Source organism: Sturnus vulgaris, chromosome Z (assembly GCF_052056855.1).
Source record: "Sturnus vulgaris isolate bStuVul1 chromosome Z, bStuVul1.hap1, whole genome shotgun sequence".
Classification (NCBI taxonomy): domain Eukaryota; kingdom Metazoa; phylum Chordata; class Aves; order Passeriformes; family Sturnidae; genus Sturnus; species Sturnus vulgaris.
In genome coordinates, this window is record NC_142283.1 from 52738621 (window position 1) to 52758943 (window position 20323).

Sequence of the window (20323 nt, forward strand, 5' to 3'; positions counted from 1 at the left end):
AAAAATTCACTGCTTGGTAGTGCTTTTTTCATGCTTGAATTTTTCATCCACTTAAGAAAACCTGGTAGACAAAGAAAAAGTCCAGCAAAATGTCAGATGGAACAACATGACACATGCAAAAATGAACAAAATTATCTCTGAACAGAGAGATCTAGCTGGAGCTCAGGAAAGAAAGGAGAGTTTATCACCTTAACAAGAAGAGGCAGCCAGCTCAGGAGAACTACAAGGATGTTGTGAGGTTATGCAGGGAGAAAATTAGAAGGGCCCAGCTAGAATTTCATCTGTTTACTGCCATAAAGACAATGAAAAATGTTTCTCTAAACATTCACACTAAAAGGAAAGCTAAAAAGAATCTCCATCCTTAACTGGATGCTGTAGGGAAGCATAGTGACAAAGAATGAGGAAAAGGCTGAGGTACTTAACTGCTTTCTTTGCCTCAGTCTTTAATACCAGTTGTTCTGTGAGAACCAGTCCTTTGAACTGGAAGACAGGGGTAGGGAGCAGAATGAAGCCCCATTAATTCAAGAGGAAATGGTCACCAACCTGCTACACCATTTAGACATGCACAGGTCCATGGGACTGGGGGGGATCCACACAGGGATACTGAGGGACCTGGTGGAAGAGCTTGCTGAGCCACTTTGCATCATTTACCAGCAGTTCAGGCTAACTTGGGAGGTCCCAGTTGAATGGAGGCTGACAAATGTTACACTCATTTTCAAGGTGGGTCAAAATGTTAACTCAGGGGACTACAAGCCTGTCAGACTGAGTGCCAGGGGAAGTGGCACCTTCCCTCAGTGCCAAAGAAAGTCATGGAGCAGATCATCCCAAGTGTCAACAAACAGCATGTGCAATACAACGATGTAACAAGGCCCAACCAGCAGGGGTTTGTGAAAGGCAGGTGCTACTCAACCAACAGGATCTCCTCTCTAACAAGGTGACGAGTTTAGTGGATAAGGAAAAGGTTGTATATGTTGTCTGCCTGGACTTCTGTAAAGCCTTTGATGGCATTTTACACAACATTCTCCTGGACAAATTGGTTTCCATGGTTTGGGCAGACACACTATTCACTGGGTAAGAAGCTTCTAGAAGTCTGGGCTCAGAGTGGAAGTGGATGTAAATACATTCAGCTGGGAGCTGGTGTTCCCCAGGGCCCAGTACTGTGTCCAGTTCTGTTCAATAATTTCACTGATGACCTGGACAACATGATCAAATGAACAGTCAAACATTTTGCAGAGAATACCAAGTTGGGTGGAAGTGTTGATCTGCTGGAGGGAAGACTGTGATTCTGTAAGGCTCTGCAGAGGGATCTGGGCAGGCTGGATCATGGCCCAAGGCCAGTGGTGTGAGGTTCAACAAGGCCAGTGCTGGGTCCTGCCCTTGGGTCACAACAACCCCAGGCAGCATTCCAGGTTTGTGTAAGGCCAATGGCATCCTGGCCTGTTCCAGCAATAGTGTGGCCAGCAGGAGCAGGGCAGGGATTGTCCCCCTGTACTTGGCACTGGTGAGGCCACAGCTCAAATCCTGTGTTCAGTTCTGAACCCCTCACTCCAAGAAGGACACTGAGGTGCTGGAGCATGTCCAGAGAAGGGCAGTGGAGCTGGTGAAGGCTCTGGAGCACAAGTCCTGTGAGGAGTGGATGAGGGAGCTCGGGTTGTTATGACTGGAGAACAGGAGGCTCAGGGGTGACCTTATCACTCTCTACAACTGCCTGGATGGAGGGTGTAGGCCAGGTGTGAGGTGGCCTCTTGCCCCAAGCAACAGTGCTGCCTTGTGAGATGTGATCTGACATGTGAGAAAATGGCCTCAGTTGCCCTAATGAAGGCTTAGATTGCAAAAGAGGAAAAATTTCATCAAAAGGGTTAGCAAGCACTTGAACAGGCTGCCCAGGGAAGAAATTGAGTCAATAGCCCTGGCTGCAGTCAAAAGACATACAGAGGTGGCACTTATGGACATGGTTTAGTGGTGGCCTCAGCAGTATTAGGTTAATGGTTGAACTCAGTAGTTTTAAAGGTCTTTTCTTACCTATATAATTCTGTGAAAATTAATTTCCTATTCCTGCTTTTGACAGATATAATCTGAATGTATTAATCAGAACTAATATATACTTTTTAAAGAGGATGCTTTTTGGATTTTATCAGAACCTCAGAAAACTACCAAGTTGTGGTTATGCAAAAAATCCTCATGAACTCCTGAATATAGGATTGATTGTTCTTCCGAACACATCTCTTTTATCAACACTTAAGAAACTCTTGCTTTTAAGGAATAATTACAGCAGTATTCCATAAGCTACCATGTTAAAACAATGTTATTTGATTTATAGATTTTAATAAGTGAAGTTTTTGGGTTGTAGACATGACTACCCACAGACCAATTTTACCTTCTCAATGGATAACACCAACATTTATACACTTACAAGTAAACTAAAACACAGTGTGGTTATGTCATGGCAGCAATTACACTTATATTTGTTCACCAGTTTTCTTGATAACCACAAGCTAAATCCATGGCATACAGAAATCTCTGTAAACTTATCACTGAAGGACCAGGGCACTTAATGAGGCAAGTGCCTGGAATGATATTTACTATTTTGGGAGGTGTGTGCTCAGCTCTCTTGTAATCAGACCTTTCAACAAACTCAAAGCATGCTTCACTCTACAATTATCTCTTTCCTTCCTTGCAATCAATATAATATGGTGGTATCTATCTCCCCACAATCATGTATACTGCAAAACCTCCCTGTTCTTCTGTGATTTTAATAAGGTAACATGGGAACAACTTCATCCAAAACTTATACATGTATGTATATAAGGCATATTGGCAGCCACAATATATACAGAAACAAATAAATCTTCTAGCTATATACCAAGAGTAATAATTTCTAGCAAAATGCTAAGATATGCCAGTGCCACAGCCATTAGGTATAAAAACAAAAACAAATTAAAAAGGAATTGTGGAATACTCTCCCTAAATGATCAGACCAAAGAACTGAAAAACTTCCTGATACATAATCTGTGAACTGACATCTGGCCTACCAGTCAGAACAGTACTTTTCTTGGTGCTGTGCTAGGGGCTGCTGCACAAGTTATGGAGCATTAATACTTCAAGAAGTGGCAAGTGGCACACATACATGCTGTCTGCTGCTATCAGTTATTCAGGACTGCAGTATATGCACTCCCTAGTTGTGTGCATGCATCATTAAACTAACTGTGAAAGTTGTCATCTCACATCTTTTCAGATATCATGTACTGTCCCCCCTTACTCTAGTCTTTCCATGAATTACAAGAGGAATTTCTCCTGCTTCCAGGAAGAGATTGTATCCATATACTTCTTTACACCTCTTACACCTTCTGCGCTGAATGAAAAAGGATTGGTTAGCATATTGGACAGCTAACTCGTAGGTTTAAACCTTGTAATTGAGGAGTGATCAGTCTAAAAAATCACATATAACACCCAAGCAATAAATAATGTTGAAATTTAAAAATCTAAATATGTGTCTATAGTTAACACACTTAATTACTCCCCACCTCATATATTTAGTAAATGCTAACACAAATCAAGAGAAATACATGTGAGAAGAGAACAAAGTATAGCCTAATTTGGTTGTTATCAAATGCAGAGTTCCATGAAGCTTCAAGACTGAATTTCCCCTGCTCCCTCTTTTCCTCCTTAAAAATAAATCACTCTGTCTAAACATTGGAATTCTGGTCTATTGTGAGCTGAGCTGAAATTATGTAGTGGATTCAGCACATACTGGAAGAGCAAAAAGCTTCTGCTATCTTTATGAGCTGGTTGAAAAGTGAAAACAGATTAGAAAAATAAGTTCTTCAGCAGGCAGCAACATTGCTTTCACACCAGATCTGACGAAAAGTCCCCCCAGTGGCACTAACACCTGATACACACATTGCATGGATTAGTAAGTTTTAGCCTAAGAAGAAGAAAAAACACTTCTTTTTTCAGTTCCAGTGACTACTGCAGGTATACTATCTAATGAAAACACAAGATTTCTCTAGGGAATGTGAAATTCATTTGGTGTTTCCATTAAGCAATTATATGTTGTTCATCCGCTATCTGAGAAGCACTGTGGCATATCCAGACCTGATTACATTTATTCTTAGCTCCAGACCAGACTCCCCCACTAGGACAACAAGCAGTTCCTCATCTTTGCCTCACAGATCCTCGGTGCAGGCATTTACAAAAGGGATTTCTAATAATAACACAGCCACAATTACTTAGTATCTTGATCATCCAAAATCAGAATGTCTTTGATCATTAATGGAGACTTTTGTAGTGTTTCACATTAAAGGATAAATTTTCAAAGACATGTAAGAGAGATTTGCTGAGTGAATTCTGTTCAGACCACTGGGGGTAAATAGCTCAATCCCCAAACACTGACCGGAAATGCAACCTTTCAAACACTGTATTTTCAAAAGATGCCAGACTTTTAATAACTAAGAAGCTTCTAAGAACAACAGTATCGTTTCTACTGATATATCTGTCAGTTAATGCTACTTTCAGGAAAATATTAGGTCTGCAGAAAGCAAAAGAGCTCGAACACTTTCACAGGAGAAAAATGTGGAGAGCTTTGTAGGAGTTGTATCCCACGAGCTGCATAGTCAGTATTCTCTGGCACCACTGCATAAACCACCTCTTCCCCTCTACAGACCTACATACAGGACCAAGTGAAAAGTGGTCCTGCAACAAACAGCACTTTTGCCTATCAGTGGTCCCTGGAGGCTTTACCTTTTAGAAGTTAGTAGGAGGTACACCAAAAGAAGTGGCTTAGCACATAAAAGACTCCAAGGACCATGAAGGTAAATGACGATTAGAGTCACAGCATGAGAAAGATGTCAAAGGGCACTTGATGAACACCACGAAGCTTAACATCCCGTTTACTCACTGCAAACATGGAGGGAAACAGAATCCTTCTCAAACTGCAAATTTTGCTCATATGTGCCAAGTGCACAATGTGGTCTTTAAAAGTTATGACAGCCATGGTAGTTTATGTAAGTGCATAAGGGAAATCAAAATCTCAGCTGCTTTTTGAATATGTAATAAACTATACTACATATAGATAAACTACTATCTTCTCCCTGATGATTTTTATCATTAATAATGTAATCTCACAAACTAAATATCAGGAAGAGTAAAGAAGTTGTTAGAACAGATACTTGAGAGCTATTCTTCACATAACAACGTAAGTTTTCTATTCTGCAAGGAATTTTCACAAGTTATCTCTAAGTGACAGAGAAGGATATATGGAATTCCCTCTTTCATATCCTTTATTAAATACATATTTCTTATTTAATTAAAAGATTTTCTAAGATTACTCTTGATTCATTTGGTCAAATGGCAAAGACTAATTAGAACAACCAAGTTTTGGAAGCCCATTAGAAAATAATCATTCTTAGCAGTTAAAGCAACAAACATGAACTGAATATTAAGAAGTTATCTCCTCAAGATTGTAAGAAGTATTGCAAGAGATTCCAACTCTCTAATTTAAAAAAGAAAACCAATGAAATTCCACAAAACCCACCCCAAAACCAAAAATCAAAATACCAAACCAGAATTAATAGGAATCTGAGAAAGTACTTACTACAATGTCTTCAGGAAAAGTATCCAGACTGAAGGAGCCATCATCAAACACGACTTCATAAAAAAGCTGAGATGTCACTCCTATGACTCTGCAACTATAGTATCGTGTATTTCTATGTTTCGTGATGACTGTCTGCCCAACTGTAATGGCTTTCCCACATACTTTAGCTCTCTTGAAAAAAAAGAACAATTCAAAAGAAAAAATTAATTTAAAATACTAGCTTACTCATAGAAAAAAATTATCAGTGTAAAAACAGGGTTGATAACAGCTCACCACCCAAGATAAAAACTTCAGATTACATTAATTTAATTCAATCATGTTAACATAATTTCTTTTACATACAAAATTTCTCCACTTTGTGGGAAAACAATTGACATCTGAATAATACCAGATCAAAGCATATTTCTGCAACTGATGCCTTAAAACTATTTTGTATTGCATCAATAACATATAATTAGAAAAATTTGTAATTTTTATTTGTAGGATAATTTCTAGAATTTTCCTGAAGATATGATGAATGAAGAGTATGGCTGAGATTTTTTTTACATTATGAGATTTTGAAGTACTGGATTTCTGTACAATTCTACATAATAGAATGAAATTTTGCCCACTGAGATGCAATAAGTAAAGACATATCCAGCTCTTGCCAAAGCTGTCTACAGCAGTGTACCTGAGGAACTTCTTAACCCACATTGTGCAGAACTTTTGCTCTAAAGCTCCAAATAGCACTGATCAGTCTTTATCAATTATTTGCATAGTATATCAGTAACAATATCTATTTTTCACTTTTCACTTACAATTCTCCAGTGCTAATCGTATCAATGAAAAGACTAGCAGGGTTGTTAAACTATGCAAAAATTCTACATCAATAACTACTTGTTGGATTCTGTAAATATAAAAACAATGCAACCTTGTAGGAAGGAAATCACTAAGAAGCTCACACCATGAACCTTCCACTTTAAAAGTAACCCTCTTCACCAGGAAATATAAAATCAGTATCTTCTCATCCAAGTAACACACAGAAGGCACTTCTTTCTTATGAGCTTGACTATTCAATATTTCACAAGGTCCATTGTTTTTATGCAAAGGGGAACTATTGTGAGTTTGGCTACAACTGAAGAGTTGAACATGTTATGTAACATGCATGTGCACTGGGTATTTAAGAATTAAATATTTAAATATTTTTTATTAGAAATGTTTATAGAAACTGTACAAGAATACTTTTATACACAATCCACACTAAAGTAATCATCATATTTTGAAACCTTCAAAGGCAGTAAATTCTTCTGTCAATATAATAGTCTTAAAATTGTCTTATGAAAATCTGGAAAGTCCTACAGCTGTAGGATTTTTACCAGTAGAATTGAAGAGAATGAAGAACAGCATCAGTTCTTTTAGTTAGCTTTTGAGTATTAGCAGTAAAGTGAATGCTTTGGTGCAAGAGGAAAAACCCACCCTAACTTGAAGATTTGGGTTTTTTTGCTGACTTCTTCTCACTATTGGGCTTCTTCCTTGGACCTATTTATGGGATATAAAATTTTTAAACCTTTCTACTCCTGAAAACTAAGGTCATACCAAGTTCAAATACTCTGTGCCATTTTTATAAATCTCTGTGTGTTAGAGCTGCCTGTCACAGACATTTGTAGGATTTAGTTGAGGTCACCCCAGATAGTAAAACTCAGTGATGTTCCTAAAGCATTTCCAAGTGTACCTAGAAATAATGTTCTGAGCATACTCACAAATTATTTAACCATTACATGTATAATAAAATTACTACTTCTTTATTTTAACTGTCTATAGATAGACCAAGTATAAAATATAATACTACATAAATAGCAACTCATATTATCATAGGAGCATTAAAATGTCTATTAGCATGTTTTATCCAACCTTGAAACATATGTAAACATACATGTTAATTTATCTTTACATTTTTGATTTTGTCCTATTCAGCTTTTGGTGGGGGCAGAGGTGGATCAGATGTAAACTAGAGCCTATTAATTGGTTTACTTGTACGAGAAAAAGTATTATACTACAGAAACCCAAGGAGATATTACTCTATTAAAAGGTTTAAATCTTCTCTGAAAGAAGACATAACTCTTCAGAGAGGATGGAGGGCAAATTATAATATTTTAAGAGACAATACAGATTCATTTAATGGTAAAATTTTCAGAGAAGGAATGCCATTTCTCATTAGAAAAAGTAGTAAAACCCAGAAATGCATTCTAGCTCAAGGAGATTATTTTTTAGTATGTTATCTTCATAGGATTCTTAATTTATTTTTCAGAAAAACATATTCACAATTACACCCTGTAATTGATTGCATGTCCCAGAAAACATTTCTTGACAGAAAATCTTAAGAATTTATTGATGTTAAGAATGTCATTTTTCACCAGAAATGACAGCTGTTATGTAAGGGAGTCTATCAGATTAAAGAAACAGCTGTGGTAGTTACCAGATTATTGGGAAAGCTGCAGTTTAAAAAGCATGATTTTCTTTAATGGTACCAAAGCCAAGAATGAACTGATATAGTGGCAGAAATACAGAAAACAACCAGATACAAAGAAAGATAATCACCCCTTCTGTGTGCAAACTTCTGAAAGATAAAAGGGAAAATTACCTTCTCCTTCATTTTCTGTATGGCAGGAAACAAAACTCTTAAATACATAAACGACGTGAATATGAATTCATAGTAACTATCATGAAGTAGTATCTGATGTGCATCTAAATACCTAGACACATTCTCAGGCTACTGTTGTTAATGGGGGATCCTAAAAGATCTGAGACTTATTCTGTACAGGAACATGTCATTATTTACTCCTTGGAATTCCAATTTCAGCATAGAAATTATGCAAGGCATTTCAAAAATAATCCAGCTCATGCTTTTTGAATAACATGTCCTTCTGAAGGCATGGCTTAATCTTGCTGAGATGTTTGGGGGCTGGCAGTAGTTAGCAGAGAGGGGCAGACAATGACAGTGCATCACTAAGGTATTCAACAGAAAAAGGATCTACAGCTTCCATTGGACAGCATGCCTTCATTCCCTGTGTGCTACAGAGGTTAAGAACTTGCTGATAATAGTAGAAAGTAATTTTAAGTAGCTCCAAAAAGAGCAACAGCAGGTACTCCTGTCTTTGCCTCTTCTAAAGATCGTTACTCTTTCAAATGTTACTGGGGCTGTCTGGATAGCCCCTTCTGTTCACAATTTCCAAAGGAATAGCTGTGTGTATAGGTTTGTCTCCAGCTGGCTTTCTCTGATCCACAGGGCTTATGTGGATCTTTTGGGGCTGGATTTGGGGTTTTTTCTGTTAAAATAGTTGCATACAACTCCTTTTTCTCATTTTCTTGTGTATGAATGAGTTCTTTTAACCAAAACAAATCCATCTGTAGCACCTATTCTTAGCTGTACTTCCATGTGTTCTTGCAGTTTTGATGACAAAAATGTGTGAGGGCTATGTTTCATGCCCAGAGACAAGCATAGTTAAGGAGAAAAAAGATAAAAAAAAACCAAACCACAGCCTGTAAGTAGCAAATAATGGAGCTTTCCTTGCATACTGACAGTCCAATTTACATTTAAAATATCATGTGCAATGACAGCAATAACCCAGAATACTCTGTATAGAAAAACTGGTTCTGCTCGCAAATTTTTGTGTTATTTCTAAAGCTACACCTTCAGCAAATATAAAAGTCAGGTTTAGTTTTTTCCACGAACATGGAAGCCTATTTTTGAAAAGTCATATCAACATTTAAGAACTCCAGTTCTTAGTATTTCTGTATTTACTTTATTTGGCAGCACCAGATGAATTCAAGGATTACTGCTTTCCCTTTTGATTTCCTCTTTGATGGATTTTCTTCAGAAGACCTCCACCAGTGTTTTCAATGACTGACAACAAAAAGACACTCTAAAATACTGAAGACAATACAGAACCTGATCCCCAGTGAAAAAGACTTATGAAAATATGTTGAAAAATTTTGCTTGAGTTCACAGGCATAAGTAAGTTGGATGTACACAGTAAGCCCTTGCCTGAGGTGAGGAGATATGTTAATAATAATAACAATAATACACATTTATAGGTAGGCCTTATTTGTTGAGCACTCTCATTGATTTACATATTAATATATCACTATAGGTATATGTCACAATTTTTCCTAGTGCCCAGAAGTCATTCTTTGGTTGTTGAGTTTTTGGGGTTTTATTTTTTTTTAACTTAAAGCAGTAAACACCAAGTCAGTACAAAGATTGTGATTGAGCATTTAGAAACAATATTTAGAGTCTATATGAAAAATTAGACCATTTAATTTTTTTTCTTTAAATTAGGATAAATAATAGTGTCCTATCTTTATGAACAATGTTTTCTGCTAAATACCAGAAGAGGTTTTTTTTCATACTGACAAGATAATCTATTTGACTGCTGTAAAAATTTGCTAAGTGAGTATAATATTTCAGTCTGCATGATTCCCTGTTCTACCTCTAAGCAAGGAAACTGAAACAACAGGCAAAAAAAAAAGGTTGATTGGAAGTAAGATACATTGCTATGCCTAATGGTGAAGAGCAATGTTATTTCTGCATGAAGGAATAGCTAATAGCTAAGAAAAGCGTAACAAGAAAACCAATAGTGAGAAAACTTCCGAAGGCTTAAAGACGTGATTAGATTAATTATCCAAAAGACAGAGTATAAAACCAAGCATTTAAAAACATATGGCAATCTCCTTTGTCTCAGGAGTAAGCTAAGAATTTCAAAGAAAAACATTCTTTAACAAAATATCGGCTCTTTCCAAATTTTGGTCCATTGAAAACACAAAAGCATAACTTTTATTTCTCTTCTGCAAACCTGACTTTTAGCTGAGCCACGGGGAAAAAAAAAAAGGTAAACATAGTATTTTCCAAAAAGTTAGTGCTGAGTTTCAGGAAAGGGTGTAATAGTCTAATGCCAAGACACTTTCAGTGTCCTTCACACGACCCCTTAAAAAATAGCCACAGAAAATCCTGGTTTTGTCCATAGTTCATGGGGTTTCTTTTCTTCTACACTATATAATATAGGTGAAGAAAACCATTAAGAAAGCATGGAATTTATGAGACTGATGCAGATCCCACTACCTAGATTGTACAGACTTGTCCCAAAAAGATACTAAAACACATTTGGGAAATGTTTGCCCTGTTTTTACTGGCCATGAATTTAATCCAGTAATTTTCAACCAATGATAATGTTTTCAAAACCCCCAAGGAGATAATCTTAAGTTACCTGTACTGATTGAAGTGAAAGTTTGTTTGTTTTCCAAACCAAACTAATTTTCTTGGAAAATGTTTGCAGCAATTAAAACCACATGAAGTGTGCTGGTTTAACATGTTCATACATTTTGGAAAACAAAAATATTATAAAACTTAATAATTCTATGGACATTTTGAACAGGGATAAATATGTCTCCCTTTCTAAAAATTTCCTGTAGATTAAACACTCAGGACTGATTACTCTAGTTGGGAGGCATTACAATTTAGTACATTTGGAAGAAAATCCTACTCCTCAGTAGTCTTGTTAACTCTTGTCATTTAAACCAAGGATTCACTGACAAGCTCTTGAAAGAACAACATCTATTATACAGACATTACCTGTGTTTATGTCTTTCACTTCTAATGCATAAAGGAGAAAAAAAAATGCAACTTCTAACTTACCAAACTCTTTCCTTAATAAGACTATGTTAAGTCCTTCTGGTTTGCTAGGAAGCAAAATGCAGCTTTAAAAGCCCAAGATGAATAGCAAAAGTTCTCTTTTAACTGAAATACTAAGCATTTATTCAAGTAAAAGACATCAAACTAATTCTTCATTGTGTCTCATCTAAAATTAAAGGCTCCTCCTCAGCAAAGAATAGAAATAAAAAGGCAGTCATAACACGAATTTTCATGGCATTCTAGTGTTACTTTGCCAGATGACAGAATAATTATAATTGGACATTTTCAAGAGACTCTTTGGCTGCAGAACAAAGATTTTACATATACGCCACATCCATTATCTCACAGGATCTGTGAGTATTTGCAAGATATTGTGATCTGGGTATTTATAATACACTTCAGGTTAACAAAACAGAGAATTCAAAGATTTGTTCTGGCTGTCAAAACAATATACTCAACAAGGACTTTAAATTGAAAAATATGTTAGACATATCAGGTACCACTTCTTCCAGGTAACAGCATAAGGAAAACCCTTCAAGCTGTAAACGACTGTTATGCATGAAAATATGATAGACAGAATGATGATAATACATAGTGTGGATCCTCTCCTCCATTTTCTCTGGAAACACACTTTAATTCTGAAATTCCATTCTTTAACAAAATAAGAAAACATATTCCTTACCACATTTTGGTTGATCTTGTGCCTGAAACATGTGATGTAGACAACATATGGCCAGTCATCAGGTTCCATCAGCACTCCAGCAGCATGGGCACAGGTAACATGAAAGGATGCTGGGCAGCGTCCATATGAACACTGAATGCAGGCACCAGAGATTTTCTTAACTCTCTGCCTGCAGAAGATACATTTCTGTAGGAGCAAAATGAACAGAGTATTTTCTGTATTACTCCAACTTCAATGATTCCTGCAAGTAACTCAAAGACCAAAAAGTTATTTGTGATCCAATGTCATTTTCCATCTTACAATATGCACAGTGAAAGGAATAGCATTTATGAATTACAAGGCAACTTAGTAATATAATTAATACATAGCATTTTTGCCTTTTTACATAAATGTGAACACAATCTGTTTCAATGCTATAGCAAGAAAACAGATGGAGATGGGGAGAGAGAGAGGGAGGGGGGGAGAGAGATGGATTTAAAAGTTTAATTTTAAATTCCATACTCTGAAAATCATTTAATGTAGTTCCCTACTATGAAGCTGGACTAAATATATACATAGACAGTCTTTGAAAAATGGCTAATCTAACACATTCAGGAAACAGTTTCTACAACATCCTCAGCCTGGTACAGTGGATAAATCTCCTCTAAATTAGAGACATTTTCTTTATCTCAAGCCTTTGCATAATTCTACAGCTGAAGCCTGTTCCCAAGACCATTTTTATTTTTTAGCCTGGTTTTTATTGGTTGAGTATTTAATAAAATGTCAATACAGTAGGCTGTTTCCTCATGTAATGTACTCAAACATACGTCAACAGCCTTCACTTGGGGTTTTCAACATATGAATTTAAATATTTTTTCAACTTTTTTTCATATGTTAGTATTATTTATTAAAATGTGGTGATACATGAAAATATAAAAAAGAGGAAGATGATGAAATGTAAAAAAAAATAAAAATTAAAACAATCCCACTGAAAGTGAACAAAGGAAAAAAGCATCAGAATCTCAAGAGAAGAAAAGGAGCACTGGCTGTGAAGACTGAGGTTTCACTCTCTCCCCAACTCTTCCCTGAAGTCTGGCTTTCATAATTTTGTGAAACGAAGGAATTGTACAGAATGGAACCAATCCCAAACTATTCCTGCAAAAGAAAAGGTCAAAACACCTCTCTGTCAAGGCAAACCTTGTATTTAAGTATGTAAGTTTGCTACTTGTGAAATGAACAAACTTGACATACCATGAATACATTTTCTAAAATACAATAATGCTAATTCAATGCCCAAATGACAGTTTTTCAGTCGCTTGAAACTACAGCTGTTCCTACCAGCTAAACCAATTCTAGACAGCTAGGAAGAATGTCATTTTGATTTAATGATTGCTAGATATTAGTGCAAAGCAGAGACCAAGGGGAAAATAGCTGAGGATCAATCTTAATCAGAGATCCAGATGCAAAATGAATTGGAGAATAAATAAAATTGTTTATATAACTGGAGATTAAGAATATAGGACAAAACAATGTACTGCAATTTTCTAGATTGTGAAATGACCTCTTTTTGCTCCCCAAAAGGAAAATATTCCACTGCAAATGAATTTCATCATCATGGAACAGCTCTTTAATGTTAATAGCCTGCAAATCTATAAACAGAATGGATTTTTAAAAAAGAGTTTGAGGAAACTGCATGTCAGCATTCTGCAAAAGACAGCCTACTGGTAACTTTTGTAATAATTTTTATGCATTCTTATTTAAAGATTTAGAAATTGCTTCCCTCAAAAAGAGTGGTATTTGCAAATAAAATTCCAGTCCGTAAAAGGATCATGAATTAATCACAGTAGCAGTGTTTTCTGACGGAAGGATTTATGAAAATAAGCACAAGCTGAGGTCACAGCAAAAAGCCAGGGATGGATTTTAGGAAACAATTTTGAGTATTGATTTTTCCCCAAAGTTATCTCTATGTCTTGGCAATCAAGCTGAATTAAGTGAAGGGGTTCACTGTAGTAAATTAAATTCTACAAAAAGAAGCTATTTCAAGACAGCCTATAAAAATTATTAGATTTCCAAGTACTACTAAAAATCATTCCATAAGAGTTCTGCTGCTGCTGCAGATAGTTAGTAACTACTAGTCAGTAACTGATTCGTATATTCTCACCCTCTTTTATGTATTTGCCAGTTTTTTGCCTTCTATGTATCATTTGAAATACTAGGACAGAGACATCATTGCAAAATTAAGAAAATTAATGAAAAATTACCTCTTTTTTTTAATGTCTGCTTTATCATAGCTTCATTTTGTAATGAACTTACTTTGCTTCAGAATTTACATTACCAGACAAGCAATATTGCTATTATGTATTAACACACCCCAGATATGAGAAGTCAGCCCTACTGTAAGCAACAGTATCCACAGGTACCCACAGATTTTTAACGAAGATTTTACAGGGAATACTGGCAGAAGGAGGTTCACAAGCTTATCAGTTGTTAAACCTGAGACTTACAGTACAAAATGCACAGTTGAAACTAATCTTTTCCTTCTCCGTTCCAAAGTCAGAACATGGAATAAAAGTGACAAAGATTACAGCAAGGGTTGGCAGTAAGGTACTGGCACAAGGATTTGTTATCGATGAGTAACACAGTCAGAAGATGCTTACTATGAAGACATTTGACACATTATCTGCAGATCAGTGAGCACGTGCTGTCTGCACAACTATCTTTTAGAATACAAAGTCAGCACTTAATTTTGGCACCAAGCATGGTATATTTCTATGGAAACAAACTCATTACTGTTTTTACATTTTATGTTTCCTTTTATTCCTGATTAATTTAAACCAAGATGAGTATTTGAGCTATGAAACTGACAGCATCAGAACATGTGAAGAGTTTGTTAGATGATATATTCTACTTCATTGTTCAGACAATTACATAAAAATAACTAGGAATGTTGATAGAGAAAGTACCAAGAGACTATTTTGCATCCCTCTGATATTTCAAACATAACAACCAGTACCTCAGAGGGAAAATCCCTAGTGCTTGTAGAAAACAATTTGTGATTTATTCCTATTCTGTAAGTCTGCCTATAGTATGAGGCTATGGCAAATTAAAGATGGTGGACATTATCTAGTTGTAGGCAAAATTCTTTTAGTTGTAAATTTCAGCAGGGAAGTAAACACAACACTTATGCAACAGCAGCAATTAGAGACAGTAATCCTATTCTCCAATAACTCTGTGCTAATGTAGTTTGGGGTTTACTCTCAATGAATGAACTTGTAAGTTGTTTAATTTTGAATTGAACATGAAAAGATATTGAAATCATGCCACATATATACATATATTGATTTAAAATATAATTTTAACAGCTGATAAAAGACTGATAATCAACACTTGCCAAAATCACATAAAAATACAGTATCCATCAATTATTTAAATCAAACTGTTAAGATACTAATAGCTTTTAATTAATTGGGAAGGGAAGACAAAAATATAGTGCAGAGTAAAGAAAAATCGCATTTCTCCTGAAGCACGGATTGTGTGATTGTAATGAGTCATTAAACGGTAGGTTAAAAGGGAAAGAAAAAGAATCAAAGGAAACAAAACACTAGGTGAAGAACTCCTTATTTCGAAAGTACATGAGAGGGTTTGTGCTTCTGTGATACACTCCGCAGTCTCAGTAGCTGGCAAAAGAAGTATTGTGAGGCAAAAGGTAAGAAATAAAAGGCCCTGTCAGAGCTTCAGCTGCGGTCTCACAATCACTATATCTACAACTATGCCATAGCTTGAGAAATAAACTGCTCTATATTTATTTTCAGTATTCTTGAAGTTCTCAACTTCATAACAACATTTCAACACCAAGAACTGTCCTTAAGTCCCTACTTTTTTTCAGGCTAGAGAAGTACCATTAGCACTCTATACTGTCAGAGACACTCTGAAAGTACTTGAGATGTCTCTAATCCTACCATACAGATTTACTGATAAAAATACCATATAAACATATCTCTACTATCTCCTCAGTTTTATTTACAAGTACTAAAAGGAAAACATTCCGTCACCAACACCTCCTTTAAAAAGAAGAATCCCTATATACATAGGGGATATTCTGCTAGCACATATTCACTGAACACAAGAATAAACCCCTCTTTCTTCCAGATTTCTATATCAGGTGACATTGAGAATTTAGTCATCCTAACTCTTAATTTATCCACTTCATATCCACCTGCTTTCAGAAATAATGTGACCGTGAGCCCAAACTTTATAAGGCGACTCTCAAGATTTTATCTTAATTGCAGTTTTTACATAGTCATGTATTTTTTATATGCGTTTTTATTAGTGGCAAAACAAATATTTTTTCCAGACAATGTTTCTTCCCCTGCAGATTTGAAATGCTGCAGGTCTTGTGTTTTCTTCCCCCACAGTTTTCACCTTTTATCCTCCAGATTGTACTATAACAAACACACAGGCTTAAAAATACTTTTTTTTTTTAGGAGCATTGAGCCTGTATTCAGTGCATCTTTCAGGCATCCTGAAATGAACAAGAAATGATTGATGCTAGTATTGGAAGGGCAAAATTTCAAGAAGATTAATATAGGAAGTTGGAAAGAATCTCTTTCTCTTTATTCTTCAGGAAGAAAGCCTTTTTATTAAAACTTTCCTTCCCATTTGCATAGACCAGTTTGAATAGATTTGCCATTTACACAAAGGCTAAAATATCTGACAAGCTGTGAAATGCCATTTAGGCTGAAAAGGTGATGAGGCATCATTTCACTGCCTCACTGCTGCAGCCTCCAGGCATCCCACTATTATATTGCAACTGCACTTTTTCCAGCTGATTCCTATGGGCATTAGTGGAATTTAAGGCAATGGTCAAGTCCAAGTTCTTTTCTGCACTCCAGTCATTCAGACACATAGTTCTAAACCCCAGTGCGTGGCAGAGACAAAACAACTGTGCAAAACAAGGGCAAAGCTATTCAAAAGAATAATGGAGGTTGGTGGGGACCTCCAGAGCTCATGTAGAACAACACTTAGAAGGCAGATCTAAATCAGGTTGCATAAGGCCCATCCAGCTGACTTTTGAACATCTACAAAGACAAAGATCTCTCAACCTTGTTGGGCACCTGTTCAAGTGTTCAACTATCAGCTTTCGTAGTAAAAAACACTTTTCACAACCCTGGAATTTACCATGTTCTGATCTGTGTTCTTTGCCTCTCAAGCTACTACCATGTACCTGCAGCAAGCACTCCTCTCCCTCTTGCCTGTATCCTCTCATTACCTTGGTGTAAAAAGCAGTGAAATCTTTGCAAAAAGGTGTCTCTCTTCTAGGTTGAACAGATCCAGTTTCTTCAGTTCCTTTGTACTCATACTGTGCTCCAGACCTGACCATCTCAGTGACCTTTCACTGGACTTGCTCTCATTTGTCAATAACAGGCAGACCAGCCCAGGTGCTGTCTTAACAAAAGTCAAATAAAAGGGAAGGATGGATCAATACCCTGGGCCTGATGGGTACACATCATGCTTCGGATGCAGTTTGTCCTCTGCTGCAAGGGCACACTGCTAATTCATACTTAACTTCTCCATCATGATCCCCACTGGTTTTCCTGCAAAGTCAATCAAGCTAAATTCCAGTGGCAGACTTTGTATTATTCAATTTCAAAAGAGACAGATTCCCCATAAAATAGCATGGCTACACAAAGTAGTTAGAGAAAGCATCTAGAATTTGCTAACTCAGAAGAGCATTTAACAGACAATGAATAGAGAATTTTAAGAGCCTGTATGGTCATTTCAGGCTCCAATTCTTCATGAGTTGCCATTTAATGCACAGTATTGCTCTGAGTAATAACATTATTTATACATAGTACATAAATCAGCACTGTTTCTACATAGTTTATTTTTTAATAATTCCATTATGGCACTTCATATAAATACACACAAACACACAGAAATTTGCCATTTTAATAAGATAGCAATCAAAATTAGACCACCAAGATGCAGCATGAAAGGATTATATTCTTAGCAATATCCCAAAAATAATTTATGAAATGAAGAAATGCAAAGAGAGTTTTTATCAAAATAGAGGTAACACCACCTAATAAAATATCCTTCTGAGAATGGTAAGTCAGTATGGTAGTATCTCTAAACTAAAAAAAAAATTATTTCTACACAGACTCCAAAAAAACAGTATTACTAAAGAGACGATCATACAGAATTTAAGATACACAAGTTTCAATGCTCAGAAACAAGAATCTTGTCAGGCTCAAACAGAAACCTCTGATGACAAAAGCACATATATCGAAATTCCATCTACCTCCTAGCACAACAGTAATGCACTGCTTTGCATCTTAAAAGATTAGAAGACAGGAATAGACTTCAGTATATGTACTCTGGGCAAGAAGGGGTCATGGCCAATTATGCAGGTGAATGCACTTTGCCTCTGGGAAGGAAAATATTGTGCTTGTGAAACACACTGAATGAGGCCACAGCTGCTTGTCAAGTTTTTCTCTGTTGAAAGGAAGCTGCTGTAGACAGCATACACTACAAGAAAATTAGTATAAGTAAATACATTTAGTGCACTTATGTTACTGACCATGAAATACCTGTCGTCCCTACAGTAAATTGAGCAAATGAGAGTTGTGTCATTTTCAGGTACTAACAATAGCATATAAACAACCAAGTAAGTCAAAACTTGGAATAAAGGGCTATTTCAGAGTTAGAGATGAATGGGGTATTTTTCGTTTGGTGTGGGCTTCTTCTTTTCATTCTTGTTGTTTGGGGTTTTCTTGCTTGAGGATCGGGTCAAACATAAGTTTAACACGCACTGTACCACAGAAAGTTTACTTTTCAGTCCTAAAAAGCTTGAGGTTTCCATAGCTCACAAAAAAAAGATTATTTCTGAAGCTTTCAGTCAGAAGTCAAAACCACTTTTCAGCAGAGTTGATGTTAGCATTATACCTAACCAAAAAATTTGAACAGGCAAAAGTGATAAGGCAGTACAGAAAATGTATGACATTCTTTAAGACATATTAAAATGCAGTAAGTGTAAGAAGTTAAAAAAAATTCTACAATCTAAAATGAATCAGTTGTAGTATCTCAGAAACAGAAAGCTATTTCTAAACATTTCCTTCATTTCTAAGTTCTGTACTAACTTCACTAAGTAAATATTCAGAAGAATCAGAAGCAGAAGAGGGTGAGTCTTGCCTTAGAGTATTTAGCCATTACAAAAATTCGACAAATCACTGCTGTCTCTAGACTGAAAAATATTAGTTGTTAACATACTTACCGGTTAAAATAATTATTGGCGGAAAATGCAGAAGCATTGTATGTAAAATGGCTTTCCCCCCCATCTTTAATTTTTTTCCTGTTAGTTTCCTCAAGAGATTAAAAAAAAAAAATAAAAGAACAGTATGATGTCTTTATTGTGGGCATGTAAGCAAATGACCTTTTGGTTAAGAAAGTATAATATACTTTCTTTGGTTAAGAAAGTATCATCTTTCTTGCATAAACCCAAAAGTATGTCAGCATAGTTGCAAAGTGTTCCAAGTTTCCCAAGGAAACAACATTCTTATTTCAAAATATTACAACTGCTCACTGCAGAATATTGGCATGAAAGCTCCCAATCCAAGCTCATTGACAGCTTCTAGAGTGGACAGATGAGGCATGGAAAATATTTTAAATTAGTTCATTTATCTTGCTCAGACATGAGAAGAGATGGGGAATTTTTCATGTTTATAGAAAAAATGCAGAGAGAGAGAGAGACAGAGGGGGAAAGAGAGAGAGAGGGAGAAGAACGGGGGAAGAGGGGAAAGGCAGGGGTAAAGCCAAGGAAAAAGGTAGAGGAAAGGAAGGAAAAAAGGTAGAAGGAGGATAAAAGTAGAGTAATGGTAGAAGGGGGATAAAGCAATGGGTAAGAGGGGAAAGATGGAAAGGGAGGAAATGGGGAAACAAAGCACCTTTTTACATTAATTATTACTAATTAAGCTAAATTTCATACATAATGCATTTTTGTTCATTAGAAAACATACACTAGCCAAACCAGCAGATGTTTTTAACTGGTTTTAATTGTATCTCCACTGTTTTCCAAGAATCAACATTGGGTTTTATTACTGCATCAAACACATCCAGATTTAAACTGTTTTGTCCTAAGGACTCAGATTATAGATATTTTTCAAACATGCTTCAGAAACACTTGCCAAACACATCCAAGATAAAGAATACAATAGATTAAATATACATTTATTTAATAGAGTGTCTAATTGCCATAGATGCTATTGCAGCCCAAGACATTATAAGGGAAAGGGCTTAAAGGACAGATTAATGTTCCAATGCCTCCTAAGAATATGATTCTGACAAATGCAGACAAAGACAGGTTTCGTCCTCCTGCTTCGAACTTGGATCACTTTATGGTCAC

General features: G+C 36.1%; 1 protein-coding gene across 2 annotated transcripts in view; it reads right to left on the minus strand.

Annotated features, from left to right (window-relative positions):
* The window catches only part of KDM4C (lysine demethylase 4C), a 245496-nt gene that overhangs the window by 21116 nt on the left and 204057 nt on the right, over window positions 1-20323 (minus strand). For both annotated transcript variants that reach the window (XM_088156977.1, XM_088156978.1), the window contains 2 exons: window positions 11944-12129; window positions 5594-5764 (listed from right to left, as the gene is read on the minus strand). In XM_088156977.1, the coding sequence (XP_088013103.1) occupies window positions 5594-5764; window positions 11944-12129 (357 nt within the window). The remainder of the gene's footprint in view (window positions 1-5593; window positions 5765-11943; window positions 12130-20323) is intronic.